The sequence below is a fragment of the Polypterus senegalus genome, chromosome 6 (assembly GCF_016835505.1).
Source record: "Polypterus senegalus isolate Bchr_013 chromosome 6, ASM1683550v1, whole genome shotgun sequence".
NCBI classification, from domain to species: Eukaryota; Metazoa; Chordata; class Cladistia; order Polypteriformes; family Polypteridae; genus Polypterus; species Polypterus senegalus.
Window position 1 is genome coordinate 192,923,702 of NC_053159.1, and position 20,056 is coordinate 192,943,757.

At 51.8% G+C, this 20,056-nt stretch overlaps 1 protein-coding gene across 3 annotated transcripts in view; it reads left to right on the forward strand.

Moving 5' to 3' along the window:
* als2b (alsin Rho guanine nucleotide exchange factor ALS2 b) overlaps window positions 1-19,974 on the forward strand; it is a 60,665-nt gene extending 40,691 nt beyond the window's left edge. For all 3 annotated transcript variants that reach the window (XM_039757823.1, XM_039757822.1, XM_039757824.1), the window contains 31 exons: window positions 1,161-2,119; window positions 5,293-5,611; window positions 5,885-6,053; window positions 6,183-6,279; window positions 6,365-6,442; window positions 6,524-6,709; window positions 7,042-7,213; window positions 7,295-7,484; window positions 7,702-7,767; window positions 7,876-8,038; window positions 8,115-8,246; window positions 9,456-9,584; window positions 10,170-10,240; window positions 11,000-11,066; window positions 11,150-11,349; window positions 11,430-11,495; window positions 11,574-11,672; window positions 12,007-12,171; window positions 12,359-12,470; window positions 12,543-12,620; window positions 12,707-12,840; window positions 16,958-17,122; window positions 17,299-17,416; window positions 17,493-17,650; window positions 18,115-18,237; window positions 18,319-18,495; window positions 18,577-18,622; window positions 18,753-18,814; window positions 18,911-19,060; window positions 19,143-19,239; window positions 19,327-19,974. In XM_039757823.1, the coding sequence (XP_039613757.1) occupies window positions 1,161-2,119; window positions 5,293-5,611; window positions 5,885-6,053; window positions 6,183-6,279; window positions 6,365-6,442; window positions 6,524-6,709; window positions 7,042-7,213; window positions 7,295-7,484; window positions 7,702-7,767; window positions 7,876-8,038; window positions 8,115-8,246; window positions 9,456-9,584; window positions 10,170-10,240; window positions 11,000-11,066; window positions 11,150-11,349; window positions 11,430-11,495; window positions 11,574-11,672; window positions 12,007-12,171; window positions 12,359-12,470; window positions 12,543-12,620; window positions 12,707-12,840; window positions 16,958-17,122; window positions 17,299-17,416; window positions 17,493-17,650; window positions 18,115-18,237; window positions 18,319-18,495; window positions 18,577-18,622; window positions 18,753-18,814; window positions 18,911-19,060; window positions 19,143-19,239; window positions 19,327-19,365 (4,787 nt within the window). In that variant the 3' untranslated portion in view covers window positions 19,366-19,974. The remainder of the gene's footprint in view (window positions 1-1,160; window positions 2,120-5,292; window positions 5,612-5,884; window positions 6,054-6,182; window positions 6,280-6,364; window positions 6,443-6,523; window positions 6,710-7,041; window positions 7,214-7,294; window positions 7,485-7,701; window positions 7,768-7,875; window positions 8,039-8,114; window positions 8,247-9,455; window positions 9,585-10,169; window positions 10,241-10,999; window positions 11,067-11,149; window positions 11,350-11,429; window positions 11,496-11,573; window positions 11,673-12,006; window positions 12,172-12,358; window positions 12,471-12,542; window positions 12,621-12,706; window positions 12,841-16,957; window positions 17,123-17,298; window positions 17,417-17,492; window positions 17,651-18,114; window positions 18,238-18,318; window positions 18,496-18,576; window positions 18,623-18,752; window positions 18,815-18,910; window positions 19,061-19,142; window positions 19,240-19,326) is intronic.
* Window positions 19,975-20,056: the final 82 nt, after the last annotated feature.

Consider the following 20,056-nt stretch of genomic DNA (forward strand, 5'->3'; position numbering starts at 1 on the left):
AGTGTTGTGCTTTCGCCTCACTCTCTCGATATCGATGGCATTCTAGACGTTGTGTGCTCCATGCCACTCGCACACATGTGGTGATTCAACGTCAAGTTAACAAGTCTAACAGTCCTCCTTGCAAAGAGGGTCTACTTGTAACGTAAGGGTGAGGTTTATCGACGTTTACAGCTTTTATCACCCTCAACCCCTTAAGTCGACATCCGCCATAAAAGAGTTAAAGTTGAGCTGAAGGGGCAGAAGTCCAAAGTGAAAACAAAAGCCTTAAAACTTACGGATATACGTCCACTTTGAGGCAGCAAAGGATTTGATTTAAGAGAATGTGCTTTCCACATTTGACCACAAAAGTAAACTGGACGTAATAAGTTAAATCAACTGGGATCCGGGCAGCATTGGGCACCTGGATAAGTGACGTGTTCTTTGATTAACACTGTTGGGGATGAGTACCAGCCACTGTGTGGCACCTCGGTTCTGTTTGTTCTGATGTAATGTTCTCCACAGATGACGCTTTTGAGAGGGTTTATAATTGAAAACCATTTGAGATGGGACCTAACTGTGCTACAGTCACATACATAAGCACAAATGATCAATGACATCCTACTGTCACACATGTGTGACTAGGGGACAGTCAAACGGCCTGATCGCACGTGAAACCACGAGAAACAGGAATTCGGAATATGCCACTAATGCTGTCTTTTCCTTTACACTCACAGAAAAATGACAGAATAAAAATCCTTACTAAAAGAAACTGCTCCGGTCTGCCCTGAAGAGTAATCTCCATATCGCTCCATCGATTCATTGCACTTTCCGACCCGTCTCTAACCCCGTTGGTTCATTTCCTGCTGTCATTAAGCCATCTCCATAAACGCTCCGAGATACCATACAGTGTTGTCAAATGTGTATGTTTTGTGCTACTTTTGACTGTCCTAACTGGAACTGGAACCCCCGGCCAGTATATGGGGAGGCTCCCCAATCTTTACCTGTCTTGTGTGCTTTGATTTATTACATCTACAAACCTCATCCTTCTCTGTTCTGTTTCTCTCTTGGTGCCACCATTTTACTTCCAAGAAGTTTTCCTGCCCATGGAAGGACTCCTGAGCCCCACACTCCATGTCTTCCAGTTTTGCCTTTTTCTTGACGTTGTTCTCCTTTCTTTGCAGGAGGTGAAGTGTACAGCTTTGGTGAGTTGCCATGGAGACAGCCCACCGGAAGCGGCCCTGCTCTCCCGGTCCTCGAAGAAGCTCTTCTTGGAAAGCGCATTGTGGCTGTCGCTGCCGGAAGCTTTCACAGTGGAGCCGTCTCCGACGATGGCATTGTGTTCATGTGGGGGGAGAACTCCTCCGGCCAGTGTGGGGTGGCTGACAAACGTTTTGTCCCCAGGCCCTTCGCCATGACTATTGCCGACCCCGAGAGCAGCCCACCTCAGTTGATAAAGATGGTGAGCCTGGCCTGTGGAGAACAGCACACCCTGGCTCTGTCTGCTCGTGGCGATGTCTGGGCCTGGGGCAGTGGCTGCCAGCTTGGCCTGGTCACTAGTAGCTTCCCAGTTTTCATGCCCCAGAGAGTTGAGCACTTGGCGGGCCGGCGTGTACTTCAGGTGGCTTGTGGGGCCTTTCACAGCTTAGCTTTGGTTCAGCGACTCCCTCCTCAGGAAGCCAGGCCAGCCCCAGACAAGTGCAATCACTGTAATCAGTTGCTAATCACCATGACTGACAAAGAGGACCACGTCATCATCTCGGACAGCCATTACTGCCCGCTGGGAGTGGAGCTGAGCGGGTCAGAGTCCAGACAGGGGTCACCGGTTCTGAAGCTCAGGAGTTCTCCATCAGAGGCTTCTTTGAGCAGCAATGAGATGGAGACTCTTCGCCTCGACAGTCTGTCTCTCTCGAGCATTGGAGCCAAATCTGACAATGGCATTGGTGCCGCTGCCCACCAAATGGCCTCTGAAGCACATGATGAGCAGCCTCTGGACAACAACACTGGCATCTCTGGTGTCGACCTGGCCCTGCATAGCTCCCTGGACTCCAGTGAGGAGGCCGTCCAGGACAACCTCAAGATGACTTCAGTTCACCCAGCAGCTGAGCAGATGGATGAGGGAAAAGGTGCCCCCTTTGTCAAGGTACGGATGTTTCTTATAATGCCAGTACCTAGTGCTCAGAATAAAGTCATAGGGACTTCGTTGGCACAGCCATGTCCACTCGTAACCAGCCAAACGGGTGCCTGCAAATAAAAGCAGCCATTGGAATCTTGAAGGAGTTGTGTCTGTGCGGGAGGTCTTTGGTTGGGGGTCCAAGAGAGCTCATTTAATTGGCAGGGTAGAATTAGTAAATATGAAATTTACAAGAAGAATTGAAATCGCCGTAAAAGTAACGTAACCACCATTCATCCATGCCACTCAGACGGCTCACATGGTTGTGTGGCTGCCCGCGGTATCAGAGTGCAGGAGCTTGTAGGGTCCCTGAGTACCCTTTGTGTATATGGGGCCTTCTGCCAAATCTGGGAGGTGCCAAGTTTGGAAGTGACCTTTGTACCCTCCAAGCAGTGTGGGTGCAATGCCACCCAACTTTTTTTTTTTCCAGGTGCCACATGGCACTATTGAACGGTCATACACTGCCCCTCCCACGCTACAGTTTGTATGTGCCACACACTAGCGACTTCCAAAACTCCATGGGGGGGACCGTAAACCTCCCTGTGGTTGTGGTGTGTAAGAGGTTTGTATGGCTTGATACTCTTCAGGGGACCGACTAAAGTCCCTGTCCCCCAAATCAAACCACCTTTACCCCACCTCCAGTCTCTCGACTGATTGTAGGTGACAAACTGAAATAAAGTCTGCTGCCCGCCCTTACAGGAGCTGTGCCAGTCGGATGACACCTCATTGCTGAAGGTGGTGACGACTGATGTTTAATTGGTACAAGGCCTGGCCAGAATGTCTGCTGCCATATTGAGATTCACCTCTGGGTGCCCTCACCTGGCACTGTGAGCTCCTGGGTGCACCCTGTGAGTGCACAGGATAATAACAAGCAATGGCACGGGACTGCAAGGGGGTCAGTGGGTTGTGCTGAGATTGTAGGGTCTGTCACAGCTGGGTGTTATGGGTGACTGACTGACTGATTGTCTTCTTCATTTGAGGTCAAAGAGAAAGACGGTAGAGTTCAGGGTGGCACTCAGTAGCCTAATATTTGACTTCTCACTGCCCCTCCTTGACTGTTCCCTTGGCACCATGGCAGTGTGCTCCATGTAAATGGTGAGACCCCAGTGCCGTCTCTGAGTATGGACAGTAGAATGGTGGTGATGTAGTTACAGCGGTAATGAAAAGGCAGCATGCTGATGTTCTGTTGTGCCCATACGGTGCCCTGTCTAGAGCTGCTGGTATGGGTGGAAGCAGTGAGGCTTCTGGAGTCATTGAAACAAAGTGTAAAAAGTCGGAATCCAGCTTTAATATGTGCAGAGCTTTTATAGGCGACATTGTTCTGATTGACTGGTAATTATTCACTTATAGATTTATAAATTGCAGTGCACCCCCTCGTGTCATATAGGGCACAGCAAATGAAGAGGTGCACTAGGGATGAGGAATCAAGGGGCCCTCAGTCTACAGTTTGGGAGCCCGGGGGCCTGTGTTGAGAAATCTGAGACGTCAAGCTGCCTGTAGTGTGCAGTCCTGCTCCAGTAAGTTGGGAGAAGTCTGCCTCACGAAAACTCTCTGTCACACGTCACAAATCCAGTGCTAACTCTGTCATTTGTGAGTTTTTATCAGGCCAGTGAACTGGCCAGGCCAGCTCAGCTCAATGGAAAGACATGGAGGGTCGCGTGTTGGCAGTGGGCTTTTAGATTCTGCTAGAAAGACGCTGTGTAACACTCCTTGAAGAAAACCAACACTGGCGTGTCAGAGAGAAGTGAGATGTGCTCCCCGCTGAGGTGAATCAAGAGAAAAACAGACAATTGAGTTGAGCTTGTGTGTGTGTGTGTGCACGCGCGCGTTTGTATGGACACTTGTCCCTGTGCTTTTGTACCAGTGAAGGCTTTGTGCCACTTGCTCCATTCTGAAGTGACACGGGCCCCCATGTATGACGGACACACACCAAAGTGCAACCAGGCACTTCTCATTTAACTCCCAGCAATGTCACTGTCATTTGTCACCTTGAGTAAATCAAGTGAGGTGGCTTTCAGGAAGTGACAATGTGCATTGAGTGTGTCCAGCTCTCGTGCCTACATTGCAAATATAAATGTTTCACCATTTTTACATATCCGTATATACACCATACACAGTGCTGTGAAAAAGTATTTACTGTTTTTGTGCATTTTACACAATGCAGGATTAGAGTATGGCCCCCCGAGCGAACGCACAGTACTTTCTTTATTTGGTGATCAAAGTTCAGCCTTGTGAAAAAGTCATTGTCCCTGTGGTTCCAGAACAAGTCAAGTCAAATTGCAGCCTACAGTAGCACGACATTAACATTCACCAGGACCACCACGGTGCACTGTATACATAAACACAGCGTAAGTGCAAGGGTAAAATAGATCAATAAATCGAGAGTAAGTAAGTGAATAGATAGTAATAATCTGAAAGAGTTAAATAAATCTTAACAATTGATAATAAGAACAGCAGTAGTAACAGGTGCCCTGTATAAAGACAGACTGCTAGGAGCAGGTCTCAGGGCTAGGGGGGCAGCCAAGGGGTAGATGCTGTAGCAGAACCTGGCAGCACTGCTTTGGATTCTACAGAACCTTCTGCCAGATGGAGGTGGGAGGGTGCTCTGCTTTATAAAGATGGAGGACAGGGAGGTCCCAGACTTGAATCCACTTTTGTTTAATTGGGCTGCGCTCATTAGAAAAGAGGACGGTGAATGTCAGAAGTCTGAGTATCTAAATGAACAGAACTAGAAAAGAGTCGGGCAAAGGTACAGCACACGGGGCTGCCCTGGCATTCCATAACTGTTGGCATGTCTTAGTGGTGCACTGCAGCACAAATCTCATGACATCCCCTGCACTCCACCTTGTCGTGGTTTTGAATTCGGTTTAAGCCAAGTGACATTTGCAGCTGGCACGTCGGTGTGTGTGTTTTTTTTGTTTTTTTTATTATTATTAGTATGTTGCCCACTGAAGAGCAGATGGGGGGGCACTGCTGGTGCTGGGAGTTTTACTTCTTAAAGCTCCTGGGATTGAAGGCCTGCAGTCAGAGACTAGTTTGGCCAACTTGGACTCTGCCGACTCCACTGCTCTGCTGTAATGTGGCCAAAGGGGCTCGTCACCGGAGGTGTTCTCTAACAAGGTGCCCGTTTCTCTCCATTTCAGGCAGCTGCAGACCTCACAGGTGGCACTTCACTGTCTCCCCCGCTCACTGTTGCTGCCACCCTCAACAGTCTGGTGGTCTCGTGTGCATCTGCTGTGGGTGAGAAGGTGGCATCCACCTATGAGGCCCTATCCCTGAAGAAGGTGATGGGCTACCACTGCCAAGTGCTGCCCATTGAGATGGCCAAGGAGACCCGCGAGGAGCAGGTTCGTCTCGAGGAGTCCATGCAGGGCAAGAAGAGCTCGAGCCTTGGCGACATCCGGGAAGAGGAAGCGGAGGCCCTCAGCCGCAGACTTTCTCTGCCCGGCCTGCTTTCTCAAGGTGATTGCTGTGTTTTGATCGATGGGCACTGTTGGTAGCCCGTCCTTTGCTGCCAGTCTCACTATCCTACATTCACTTTGTGGCCACTTCATGCAATGCGAGCATATGGGAGCGCCAGCTGAAGCCTGTCTCATCTATATGACTAGGGGTCAGCAGAGACTTGGCACTGTGCCCTCTTATCTTTCTCATGGCAGGTGACTCTTCAAGATGCCCACCGCAGGACACCTCTCATTGATTGGTGGTAAACCCCCTGTTGCTTTTATACTTTTCCAGTTTCACCACGGCTCCTGCGGAAAGCCAGCAAGCCTCGTGTACGCCCAGTGCCACTTACCCCCACCATGGGCAATGAGAGTGATGCCCACCTGCCTTCCCTGCAAACAGAGGTCTGGAGCTGGGGCAGGGGCAAGGAGGGGCAGTTGGGACATGGCGATGTCCTACCGAGGTACGTGAATCAGGCGCCCGTAGTACCAGCTAGGCAGTCGCCGTTCCTTTTAGTGTGTGGGGTTCTGTGGGTTCCATTGAGCGGGTGCCATGATGTCTCCTTGCCCGTCTTTGTTGTGTCTCTGTGCAGATTGCAGCCCTTGTGCGTCAAGAGTCTAAGCAACAAGGAGGTGGTGCGGGTATCAGCCGGGGCACACCATTCTCTGGCACTCACTGCCCAGTCCCAGGTAAGCTACAATGACTGGCTGTCCACCTTGGGTACCAGAAGCAGTGCCCCATGTTCACCCTGTACCCGTCTCTCCCATCTTTTAGGTGTTTTCCTGGGGCAGTAACGTCTCCGGCCAGCTCGGGCACATGGAGCCTTTTAGTAGCATCCCTCGACCCGCCAAGGTAGGTGATGTCAAGGGGACCGATCATGTGTCACCCTGCTGTGGCCCTCCTTTTAACCCCAGGTCCTCTCTGTGCCCCCAGATGGCTGACGGGCTGCGGGTTTGGGATGTGGCAGCAGGACAGCAGCATACTCTCTTCCTGGCTGATGGTGAGCTGCACCAGCCCATCCTCTATTACAGCGGCAAGCAAGTTGCAGAGGTGGACGGCGGCCCGCACGGTGACGTCAGCTATACCCAGCAGCCCGTGCTTCTGCCCTTCTGCATCAGCGTGAGTACAAGTGCTGGCCCGGGCATCCTGTTATGACTGGCAGAGGTGGGAGTGGGGTGCTCGGCCAGAGGTCTGGCCAACAGGGAGGTTTCAGGCCAGCTGTGGCTTATTTAGTTTGGTGTTTCAGTGGCCAAACTGCTTGACCAAAGGGGGATGCTTAAATTGTAGGAAGGTGGTGCCCAACTTGTTTGCTGCCTGCCGAGGGAGGGCATTGGGGGTCTGTGGCTGCTTCTAAAGTGTCTGCTGGTGACGTGTGACCCACGGGTCCTGACCTGTTTGTGTGGCTGTCACGGAAACCAATTGACTGTGTACCCCTCTGCCTGCTCTTTCAGCTGGGCTATGTAAGCAGCGTCTTTGCCGGAGGGAACAGCTGCCTAGTGCTGGCAGACCAGAATATCATGGGCTACGTGGCAAGCATACATGAGCTGGCATCCACGGAGAGAAAGTTTTACAGCCGGCTGAGCAACGTCAAGTCTCAGATCCTGCGCCCTCTGCTGGGTGTCGGTATGCACTCCTTAGTTCTTGCTGAAAAGGGAGCTACATAGTGATGGCTTGGCTCATAATGTTGTCTCTTCTCTTCCCTAGACAATCTGTGTGCCAGCCTGGGCACAGCATCCACCCTTCTGCTGCAGACCATGGGCAGCCGCTTCAGCCGACTCTGTTACCTCACTGGTCAGCACGCAACCTCTCTCAACGCCTTCCTGCGTGGCAGCAAAGACGTCAAAAATCTGGTGATGGTGGAGTACTCGACGTTCTTCCTGGACACATACAAAGAGTGGGTATCTTTGCCAACCCCCAGAGGCTGGAAGGGGCAGCTCCCTCTTTTGTGTCCTCCCGTTACAGCCTGAATTGGGACTCATTTAGGATGTTTCTTTCATTGTTGGGGGGTATGTGGTGTCCAAAAGTGCCTCCACGCCCGCTCTTACCCCCTATGAGCCTTTCTTTCTGCCAGGCTCCTCCTCTCAGCTGCCACTTTCTGTCTTTCATTGCAGGTATTGCAAGACGGTGGGCAACTTCCTGGTGATGGGGGGTTTCCAGGCGCTGGCCAAGCCCTCTCTGTGAGTCTCTCCTCTGTTGTCTACCAGAGTGACTAGTATGTGGCGCTGCCTCTCCCTGTCAGGTGCTCGCCACCTTCAGGTAATGTCATTTGCTTTTCTGGCTTGCAGTGATTTTTTTGGGAAAAGCCCAGAGCTGCTGCAGAGGCTGTCGGAGACCAACGACGAGGGAGCCCCACTGGCGGACCTGCTGGCCACCCTCTTCTACCTGCCGGTCAGGCACCTGCACGACTATGGCACGATCCTCTTGAAACTGGCCACCTGCTTCGAAGTGGTAAGTGGCACATTGGCTGCCACCGGCCCAATCAGTGTGGTGGCACCACTCAAGCTCCCCTTCCTCTTCCACACAGAGTTCCACCGAATACCAGAAGCTTCAGGATGGGAGCACCAAGTATGAAGCTCTTGCCATCCACCTGAAGAGGAAGAGGAAGGAAGCGGAGTACACGTTCAACTTCTGGAGGACCTTCCCAGGCAAGATGACAGTGCGTACCTCACCGATGGCTGGCCTAAGGTCAGCACCGTGCACCTTGCCCAATGTCTACCACCTTGGTGGACTGCCATTTGGCCACTGTATCTGTCTTGTCTGTGCATCTGTCACTGTGGCTGGCTGGCTGTCTGTCTGTCTGCTGCATGCGACACACTGGGGCTCCTTTTTGGGATGACATCCTGCTGCTTGATGGGGGGCAGACACAAAAGTAGCCAGAGATGCAGTCACATTGGGCTAGTGGGTCCAAAATTGGAGTGCAGTCCTCTGGCCACTGCTGCTCCTCATGTAACACTGAAATTAGTCCCATTGTACTGTGGTCTGTCCACCCCAGTTTACTCTAGTGATTGAGTGACCCATGTGGTTCGCCTTAAGACTCCCATTGGTCAGCTTAGCAGCACCTGAGGACACCCGTAAAGGGGTGGCCACTTTGGGCAGGGTCAGTGTCTCCTCGTAGATGACCGGTATAGCCCTTTAGGCCCCTGGGAAATGCCACCTGTGCATCATTGTCATGTATGGCTGGTGTAACTCCCTAAACCAGTGGTATTACTACCAGTCAACCCAACACGTAGTGCCTTAAACCTTTGTGATGCCCTCCGACCTGAGTTGAGTCAGCTCAGATGTGCACATTTAGGCCTCTGTGTGTGCCCCCGCATTATGTGTGAAAGTCCCAACTGCCAACCCTCCACCAGGTGCCAAGCCAGTGTAGTGCCTTATGTGAATGCCCTCTGTGAGGCCTGTGTATATTGACTTACAAGTTGTGTTAATTCACCCAGCCATGTCAGTCCAATATAGCGCCTTATGCTTCTCTGAATGCCCTCCCACCCTGTGATACTTTTTTGGGCCCCTGAAGCACCTTAGGCCTCTGTGAGTAATTCCCACTCAATATTGGATTAGACAAAGTGCCTAAGACCTGTGTGAATTTAGCCCCCTCACACCTGTAGCACCCGTGTCTGGCCAGTATAGCGCCTAAGACCCTTGGGAATGCCCCCCACACTGTGTCTGGCCAGTATAGCTCTCTAATTCGTGTGTTATGGCCACCTGTGCCCATGCCTGTCCACCATGTTGGTCCAGTCCTACACATTAGACTTGTATGAGCGCTCCCCCACAGTGATACCCATGTTGGGCCAGTATAGCACCCTCCACCTGTAACACCTGTGCTGGCCCAATATAGCGCCTTTGTTCTGAATGACCTCTCTTGTAACAGGACTCCCTGCGGAAGCCGGCGCGCCGCCTCATCTGCGAGAGCAGCAACAAGGCCCTGACGCTGCACAACGCCGGCCGCTTCTCTGTCAACTGGTTCATTCTGTTTAACGACGCCCTGGTCCACGCACAGGTAGGGACGCCAGTTTGGTTTTGTGGTTTGAGGTCCTCATGTCCGGTTTGACCCTTTGGCCTTGTCTGCCGTCCTGTCGAGGCCTTTGACTTATGGTAGGTGCTATAGTGGTCATTCGGTGTCTACAGGGGTCTTTTAAGTAAGCTGCAGCAGTGGTGAGAGCTAGCAGTCCTACGATGGCCCCCGAGCAGTTTCTCACCCTGCGCCTCAACAAGGTGAGTGAGTTGGCAGGAGCAAAGGAGGGATTGAGGACTGACCACAGACTGGACACTGACCATTCTTGGGGTTTTATTATCGTGACTAACTTAACCATTGAGGAGACTTCATGTGACCGTGATGGTATAGGGCTGCCCCAAGCACCACCAGTGTGCAGGGTCTTAGTCAGTGCAAGGATGGTATGAGGTGGGTAGGCCTGTGACTACCCCCTCCACTGGCTCACCAGACCTTGCTTTCCTCTTCTTTTTGTGTCTTAATGTCCTGTCCACTGCCTTGTTGAGACCCCAGAGTGTTTTGTCCACTTCTTTGCTAGTAGGGTGCATTTCTGAGTAGCCTTTGTCCTCTGATGTCTGTCATTGTCTTTTGCAGTTTTCAACTCACCATGTCTTCCCCCTGTCCACTCTCTGGGTGGAGCCCATCCCTGAAGAGGTCAGCGGCCTGTGAGTACCACTCACTGTCTTTTGGGGTACCTTGGTGGTGGGGGGTTTAAAGGAAAGTGTAATCAATTGAGAGTGAAAGTCAAACACCAGGGGGCGCCCTTCCCTGAAGGACAGTCATACAGTGCCCAGTTTTCCATGTGCTGGTGCCATGTCAAGGAGTCACACGTTAGAACTGCACCTTAGGAAGATGAGTGCCCCTGGTGGTCCAGCACATACAGATATTCTCAGGTAATGGTTAACGGTGCCACCTCAAAGATCTCATGCCCAGTCTTCGGTGTGCAGTTTGTATGTTCTCCCCGTGTCTGTGTAGGCTTTTGTTCCAGTGCCCTGGTTTTTTCCCCCAATTTCCTGAGATGTGCTGGTGAGTTTGGCTGGCATTTCCCATATGAACACAGTTGTGTGCGTGAGGGGTCAGAGGAGTTTGCTCAGGATGACCCCCCACCAGCTCAACCTCCCTGAGCACCTGTGGCACTTGAACCCAGGAACTTGAAACCACAGAACAACCCTGGAAGCCAGCGGGTCTTATAACTGCTAGGATGCTTGCATGAGGGCACTTCATGGCAGGGTGCCATTCTGTAGTGAGGCAGAGAGATAAAGAGCCTGAGGCACCTCTTTCTTGTCCTCACCACAGATTGGCACCCTGCCATGTTGTGTGGCCAGATGTCCACCTGGGGATGTTTTTACTTAATGTGACATCCAGTGGAGACCCTGACATTAATGACTGGCCAGTTGCCAATCTGTCCACTCTCTCTTGGACAGGTGTGGTCTGAAGATCACCACCCCAGAGGAGCAGTTCGTCCTGCAAGCAACATCCCCTGGGGAGAAGGTAGGTGACACTGTCCTGGAGAAGTTTGCTCCTCTTAATGGAGGCCCGATGCCCACTGACTCTTGTCATCTCCACACCTGTAGGCCAAGTGGCTGAGAGCCATCAACCAGGCAGTGGAGCAGGCCTTGATTGGCTGCCCGGATGAGCCTGTGCCCGGCCCAGGGGGTCTGTCTCGCCCCGAGCCACCCATGTCTAGATCTGCCAAATATACCTTCTACAAAGACAGCCGGCTAAAGGATGCCACGTATGAAGGCCGCTGGCTGACAGGCAAGCCTTATGGTCGGTGAGTGCCCGGAGACGGACCTGTCTGTCAGTGTGTGTCCCTCTCATGCCCTTCTCCTAATAGGGTCTGTTGTTCCACAGCGGAGTGCTGAAGTGGCCCGATGGGCGTGTTTACTCTGGAACGTTTAAGAATGGCCTGGAAGACGGGTGAGTGTCTTAGCCCCCCCTAAACCCACCCACTTGTCTCTGTGGTCCAAGCCTGATGTGTCCATCTCTTCCTGACAGCTTTGGAGACCTCATTGTCCCTAACAAGACGCTCATTAAGGATGACCACTACCGGGGACAATGGCGGGATGGCAAGATGCATGGATACGGAATATACAAGTAAGTTGAGCACCCTGTGTGACGGGAGCAGGTCAGTGGTGGACATGGTCAGTGTCACTACAGAGCCATGACCAAAGTGCCTCGTCTGACCCTGTGGTTGGGCCCACATAGTGGACAAGCTTAGCAGCCCTCCAGAGCATGTCCTAACATAACAGAAAGACCTTAAGAACGGACGGACAAGCTGCCCACTTGTCTCTGGTAGTGGACACACACAGTGACCCTACAAAGCCAAACTGTCTGGGCACCAAGATCCTAATGAGTCGTTCATGTGAGTGGACACGTCCACATGACCTCAGATGACCAAAGCAGATGACCGCCTGTCCCTTGTGTGCAGGTACAGCACCGGCGAGGTGTATGAGGGCTCGTTTCAGGAGAACATGCGCCACGGCCATGGGATTCTGCGCAGTGGAAAGCTGACCTCCTCCTCGCCCAGTATGTTCATCGGTCAGTGGGTGCAAGACAAGAAGACCGGCTATGGCGTTTTTGATGACATAACAAGGTCAGTGTCCAGTTCATATTTTATTGTGTCCTGCAGTTGGACATGAAGGAGGACGGTGCCCCACGTTGGAGAGACTTGCCGAATGGTCATTTATGTCCCTGTGACTGACCGCCTGCTTGCCTGCTGAGCAGATCTCGGGTCAGGGCCTACGCTGAATTCTCACTTTTGATTCTTTCTTCTTGAGTAGGGGCGAGAAGTACATGGGCACCTGGCAGGAGGATGTGCGGCATGGCATTGGGGTCGTGGTCACTCAGTTTGGACTGTACTATGAGGGCGCCTTCAGTGGCAACAAGATGATGGTAAGGGCTGGCATCAGTAGTGGGGTGGGTGTGGTAGCCAAGCAGCATCCTGATGAGGGTCCATCTTAACAGGGACACGGGCTTCTGCTCTCCGAAGATGACACCAGCTACAGGGGTGACTTTCAGGACGACTGGACACTGAGTGGAAAGGTGAGTCGGGGGGTTCTGGTCAGCTTTCAGGTGTGGACATGGCAATGAGACACAAACCCATCCAGTGAGACTCTTTGTCCTCACAGGGGACGCTGACACTGCCCAATGGGGATTACTTGGAGGGGACCTTCAATGGAGAGTGGGGATCAGGCCTCAAGGTGGCTGGAACCTACTGCAAGCCCAGCGTCTATGAGGCTGACAAGGACAAGGGGGTCCATCCGTAAGTAACAGAGAGAGTTTGAGCTCTGGGTGGGACTGTGTGAATGAATGGCACCGTAAGATGGCAAGGGGTCTTGAACTTGGGCTGCTGGGTTACGTGGCAGCCTTCTTTGGGGCTGTGCTAATGGGGAACATCTCTCGTCTGTTGTTCTGGGCTCTCTCTCTTTCTCTATGCCAGCACCCCCCAAATACTGGCCCATTTCCCTCTCATCCTCCCTGAGACAGATGTGGAGACCTCAACTCTGGCTTCTGGATGTCACGGTGGTCTACTTTACCACTCACCTAAAAGAGAACTCCGTCGTCCATTCAGATTGCTTACTGTGTAATGCCCCATACATGGTGCCAGCCTCTACCCATCCCATGTCATTTGCACCTTGCCCTCTCATTTGCTTGAGCAAAGTCACCCATATGCCAACATACAGAAGGGAGAACTCCACAAGTCAATCAGACTTTTAACCCTTTTTTAGTGCCAGGGCTCTCTGTCTATGCTACTGGATGACATGCCAGCCTTTTCTGTGTTTGCCCTTCCCATGTTAGTCATCCCTCACGTGTCACTCATCCCTGCCATTCTCATGCTCGATGTCATCCCAGGGCCTTCACCACTCCATTAACCAATCAGATTTGTAACTGGGAGGGGCCTCGTGTGTATTGTGAAGTCTGCCTGCATAGACATATATAGACAGACGGCGCATTCACTGTGCTGCCCAGTCGACACGATACGTCATGCGAGTGGCAAAAGTGTCATTTAAACTAATACAGGTAGACGTGAAAACCGGGTATTCTGATGAAAAAACCATAACGTTTAAAACAGTATCGTTTACGTACAACAGATTTTGGTGAATCGTTTAAATGCAATTATTTATATCCATTTATACACTAATAATGACAATTATTAAATAATAATTATTATTATTAAATAACTCCTCCCATATAATTAACATTTCTCGGACTGCCTTCTTCCATCTCCGACACATTTCTAGACCTCGTCCTGTTCTTGCACAACACAGTACTGAAGTATCGTTTAATGCCCGAGTCACCTCACCTATAGATTACTGTAATGCTATTCTATCTGCCATCCCACACAAACGTATCCATCGCTTACAACTTCTTCAAATTCTGCTGCCAGGATGATAACCTGCTGCTCTAAATCCACTGGACATGTCACACCGATTCTCTCTCAACTTCACTACAGAATATGACACACAATCCCGCTCTCCACACCTCGCTGATCTCCTCCAGACTGGCACTCCTCTCCTCAGTCAGATCCTCACCTGCAGCTCGACTTTCTGTGCCACACGTCAGACTCGGTGCTATGGCAGCTCGAGTGTCTCTCCTGCTCCTCGACTCCTGAATTCTCTTACCTCTCATATCCGTCAGCTCGATTCAATAACACATTTTAAAACTGCCCTCAAAACTTCTCTTTTCAAACTGGCATACCAATTGTGAATTTTGCCCTGTTATTGCCAGTTCTCTTTGTTTGCTAATTATTGCTTTTTGATTTTTTTCATTCTCTTGTTTTAATTTTACTAATGTTGTTTAATTTTATTGTAAGGTGACCTTGAGTGCTAAGAAAGGCACCTATTAAATAAAATTTATTATTATTATTATTAATTATTGAGACGAGAACTTGACCAATGTCTGAAAGTCAAAATAGTAAGACAGCAACTGGCAGTCTGGTCTTTTAGTTACCAGTGAAATGATCCACTCAATGACAAAAAGAAACCGTTTTATTGTATACAAATTGGCTTAATAATTTCTGAAAACATTTCACTCATTCCTCTCTCAATCTCTCCGTCTCTCACACACACAATGTGGTTACTTAAATATATAAAGGATAGGATCTCAAATCCTTGAAACAGAACTGTCTTCCATAGCTTTTTCCGTGTGTTGCCACTCTGTAATTTGAGAGGATTCAGTCTGTCAATGTGGTGTAGCCTTAGTTTGTGAAGACATTAGCATAAAATGGTGGCTGTCAATTTCAAACTGTGTTTCCTCGATGTCTGAACCAATCTCAGCCTTAACAAACTGACTGATCAAAGATCCACTGACAGCTTGCCCGAATGTCGACTGTCGGGTAACACACTCAGCTACTTTGACCACCTTGACTGGACCCTCCGAAGGAATCATCAGACCTCCTTTGTTTTTTAATGAAAGCGAGTGGTAGCTTTGACCAGATGATGTTGGCACAGTATCTGTTACCAAACTAGCATGGCACACGTCACAGGACAGCTTTCTCAAAATCCCGTCTAAGGGCTACCTGACCTCCCACTGCTTCCTGAGGTGGATTTCTTTGGGAAACCTTCAAAGTTTGAGAAATGTTAACGGCTAACAACAATCTACATAGTGACTAAACACGTTTAGCCAAAATGTTGCTAAAGTTAAGATTATAAAACAGGATTTTCTAATGACCAAATATAACCAAAATAATTGTTCAGCCTTACCTATGAAATGTAATCCCCCTGTGATCTGGTTTGGAGCGTCCAGCGGTTTGTACAAGCCCGAGCAGCACATGTGTGAGACATCTTTATCCATCACTTCACTCCACAGCAGTGCCACTCACAATATGGCGGCAACATTGACGTACGATGCTGCTGCTCATGCACCGTCTAGTAATTCTGTCTGTGTCTGCCTCTGCTGCACTCGCCCTGTCCCTTTTAAGCCCCACCCCTTGATGAGACAGTGGCAGGGTGTTTGACCTCGGGCCATTGGGTGACTCAGCAGCCTGTCTTCACCACTCCATGAGCCAATCAGATTCATAACTGGGAGGGGCCGGGTCTGCCTCTGCCACATTCACTCCTCCCCTCTTGGTCACCACCCCTTACCATGATGCAGCAGTGGGGTCTGAACTTGGGCTGCTATATCTTGGGTGACATGGTGGTCTGCTTCACCACTGTGCTAAAGGAGAACTTGTGTCAGCCAGTCAGGGTCCTAACCGGATGAGACCTCTCGTGTATAACGCCTGGGTCACTCTGCCTCCACACCTCCCTTCTCATTTTTTTCTGACATGGCAGCAGCAGCCTGGCTTGAAGCTTAGGCTTCTAGGTGACACAGAGGTGTTCCTCCCTACAGAGGTACAAGAGGATTCGGTCAGCCAATCAGATTGCTGACTGTGAGGGGCATATTACATAGTGCCAGGCTGACTCTGTCTGTGTCCCACCCACATCCCCCAGTTCTTCCCCCCCCTCAGCCACTTGAACTCGAGCTGTAAGATGACCCAGCGGGCTGCTTCAGCACTCTGCAGAGGGAGAACTCTGTCAGCCAATCAGGTTACTATGAGACCACTTGTATAGTGCCAGGGTCACTCTCTCAGCCTCCTGTGTCACTCGCCCCGTCCCTCTCCACTTCTGTTCCTTCCTGACACAACGGTGGAGCTTCAGTGCGGACTGCTGATTGACACAGTGGGCAGCTTCACCCCTCTGCTGAAGAAAAACTTGTTCAGCCATTCAGGCTTCTAACTGCAAGGGGTCTCTTATGTAGTGTCAGGGACCCCCCTGCTCTAAGCTTGTTACTTGTCCCTTGTCCTCTCAGCCTGTGCTCCTCTTCAAGGCAGCAGCAGGACTTGAACTCAGGTCACCGTTTGACATGGCTGCCAGCTTCTGCACTGTGCTAAAGCAGACTCCTATTAGCCAATCAGATTTACTCAATGTGTAGTGCCAGGCCCATTCACTCAGACTGTGCCTCTGCTGTGCCACTTGTCCCTTTCCCTGTCATTCACTTGAGCTCAGGTCACTGCGTGGATGGCAGCCTGATGACCCACGTGCCACCGGTAGTTCTCCTTTAGCCAAGTGGCACAGCAGGCTGCCATTGAGTCCTGTGCCCCAAGTTTGATGGCCACTGGTACTTTAGTGCGCCGCCCTGAGTCCACTCCCAAGCAGAGAGGGTGGGCACCGTGACCTGATTGTTTTCTGTTTGCTAAACTAGAAAAGCGTTGACTTCTGAGTCACAGGTCCCCCCTGGTCTGGGACCAGCCTGTGTATGAGAGGACCCTATACGGAGTGGGATGATTCCCCTATGGTGGCAGTCCCCAAAGTCCACGTGCGAGTCTATGGGGAGTCCCCAGAGAGTTTGTGTGCACCCACGGACCACTTGACTTTCACTCCTTGTCTCCCCTCGAGCAGGAAATTGGGCACCCTGGCAGTGCCTCCAGATGAGAAGTGGAAAGCCATCTTTGAGGAATGCTGGCATCACCTGGGCTGCGACCCCCCTGGACAAGGAGACATGTGGAAGGCCTGGGACAACATTGCAGTGGCGCTGACGGCCAGCAGGAGGCAGCACAAGGACAGGTAAGGGCGCATGCCGTGATCGACATGCCAGAGAGGGCACACCAGGCTAATCTTGGTAATCCGGAGTGCCATTCCCTTAAGAGGTGGACGCACTGGGGTAATTTTGCTAATCTGTAGCTGGGTGGGGGGTCTTTGCCCCTTGAGCGACCTTTGAGATTACTTGTTTGTCCTGCCAGTCCAGAGCTGCTGAGCCGGTCTCATAACAAGACACTGGAGAGCCTCGAGGTTATTCCACAGCACGTGGGCCCCATGACCTCCGAGAGGTACGACGGCATCCGCAAATATCTCATCAAGGTACGTGGTGAGGGGCAAAGGGGGCAGCTGTGCCAACTGTCAGATCCCCACTCACAACTTGTTCCTTCTGTCGTAGGCTTGTGACACCCCTCTGCACCCACTGGGGCGCCTCCTGGAGACCCTCGTGGCTGTCTACAGAATGACCTATGTGGGTGTGGGTGCCAATCGGCGCCTGTTGCAGCAGGCTGTGAGCGAGATCACGTCCTACCTGAAGAGGATCTTTGAGCTGGTCAGGTAGGCACACCTCGGATGGACTTACCGCGAGTCTTCAGGGTGGTCAGCAGTGTGTCCACTGATGTCTGTCTAGCCTGGTTCACCAGATGGCACCACATTCCAAGCACAGTTCCCCATGCTGATGGTCATGGTCTGCTGAGATGCTCGGCTCCCCATAAGGCTAGAAGGCATGGGTGGCCGTGCCAAGGGTATTAGGTTCTTGGTGGTGCCCCCAATTCAGCATTTTTGGTAGTCTGTGGCTTCGGGGCATAATGTGGACAACACCTGAAATCTTTCAGCCAATGGCCAGGTAGATTGGCGTGTGGCTCCCCCTACAGGCCCTCATTCTCTGAGAGCCTGTTTGTTGCTGCCCACGTGTGGTGGCATGATTGTCTCTTTGGATTGCTGTCTGCCACCTTTGGGGGCGGAACAAGCTGGACCAAAGTGACCCCTTGTCATGCCAGTGACTGGTTTCTTGTTTCTAGGTTCCTCTTCCCAGACCTTCCTGAAGAGGGCAGCACAATTCCAGATGCTGGCACAGCAGCCACCGAACAGACAGCCCGCAGTGAGAATGTGCCAGGGTCCAGGCCAGGCACCCCTTTGCCCGGGTGGGTACTGCCACTCACAAGAATCTAATTGGCTCTTTGCCCTGTGACATGGGTGACTGATGGGTGGCTCTTTGTTTTCAGCCGGCTGGTCAGCTGCTCAGGCCTCCTGCTGCCCGTTCTTTTGCCCCGTCTTTACCCCCCTCTCTTTACCCTCTATGCCCTGGACAATGAGAGAGAGGAGGACGTCTACTGGGAGTGCGTCCTACGGCTCAACAAGCAGCCCGACCTGGCGCTGCTCGGCTTTCTGGGGGTCCAGCAGTAAGTGGGGCTCTCCGTGTGAATGTGTGTGTGTGTGGTGGGCACTTCAGCCAGCCTATAAGCCCCTCTGCTCTCTTCTAGGAAGTTCTGGCCCAATGCCATCTGCGTATTTGGTGAGAGGAAACAGGTAAGTGTCACCCCCTGCTGGAGGATCAGCAGGTCGGCCAGATGGACTTGTTCGTCCACCTTGCTGCTCACTTTCTACGGAAGGTCTCACCATGTTGTGCCCACCTTCTGATCTGCTCCTGTCCCACCAGGTCCTCCAGAGCACCAAGGACCAGTGTTTCTCGTCGGCCGTGGAGTGTCTGCAGCAGATCAGGTGTGGTGTGATGTGGCTGAGCTTCTGGGTGGGTGGATGGATGGGTGGGGTGTTCTGAATGGTTAGTTGCTGACCTCTGACCTTTGGCCTCTGCAGCACCACCTTCACCCCCTCTGACAAGCTGCACGTCATCCAGCAGACCTTTGAGGAGATCACCCAGGAAGTGCTGGCTCTGCTCAAGGAGGACTTCCTGTGGTCGATGGATGACCTCTTCCCTGTGTTCTTGTATGTCGTCCTCCGAGCGCGGTAAGCAGCAGTGGAGGTGGTTTTGTGTCAGAAATGACTGCCCCTCGGGCGCTGGACCCCTTAACATTTTTTCTGTCCTCAGTATAAGAAACCTGGGCTCTGAGGTGCACCTCATCGAGGACTTGATGGATCCTTGTGTCCAGCACGGGGAGCAGGGCATCATGTTCACCACTTTGAAGGTGGGTAACACCCCCTTGTGGACGGTCCTCTGTTTGGTCCCCCGTATGGCACACTTGACCGAGTGTCCATCTCTGTCTCGTCCGCAGGCCTGCTACTATCAGATTCAGCAGGAGAAGCTCACGTGAGGCTGGAGGCCACCACCGCTGGTCGTCCTCGCCGTGGTGCTGAAGGACAAACTGGAGTGATGGGGACATTCAGTTGAACTGACGCGTGTGTGCCTGGGACACTTGGGGGGTTGGGGGGGAGCGATCAGTCGGACATGTGTGGCCTCTCTCAGCTGCAGATCCAAGATGAGTGACCAGTCAGTGGACAGTGGGGGGCAGTTACTGTTACCTGATGGCTGGGACTACACATGTGCCACTGTGTCCTTGTCACTCGAAGGAGATGACTGCCCCATCAGGACACAAACGGGTCAGCAGGCAGCTTGCTCCTTCTTTGGTGGACTTTCTGCTCTCTCACAGGGAGGCAGCTGCACTCTGCTGGGGGTCTCTTTTCCTCAAGATGCCAGTATGGGGGCTGCTGTCCATTGGTCAAGTTGGTAGCCTACACTGGTGGACAGTTTTGGGCTCAGTCTTTGTGACGACCTGAGGTGGACGCTGTCTTGGGGGCTTACTTTCTTTTTCAGTGTTTACAATGTGGGGCGTCTTGACCCGACTGACCACTACTGTCTCACAGCCGGACTTCATGCTGGTCAGTGTGGAGCGGCCGCAATAAATGACTGGATACTGATGCTCGATTCTTGTTGGTGGTCTTTTCCATGTAGTGGTCACCTGGTGCATGTCGGGGGAGATACTCTGTGAATGGATCACTATTTGG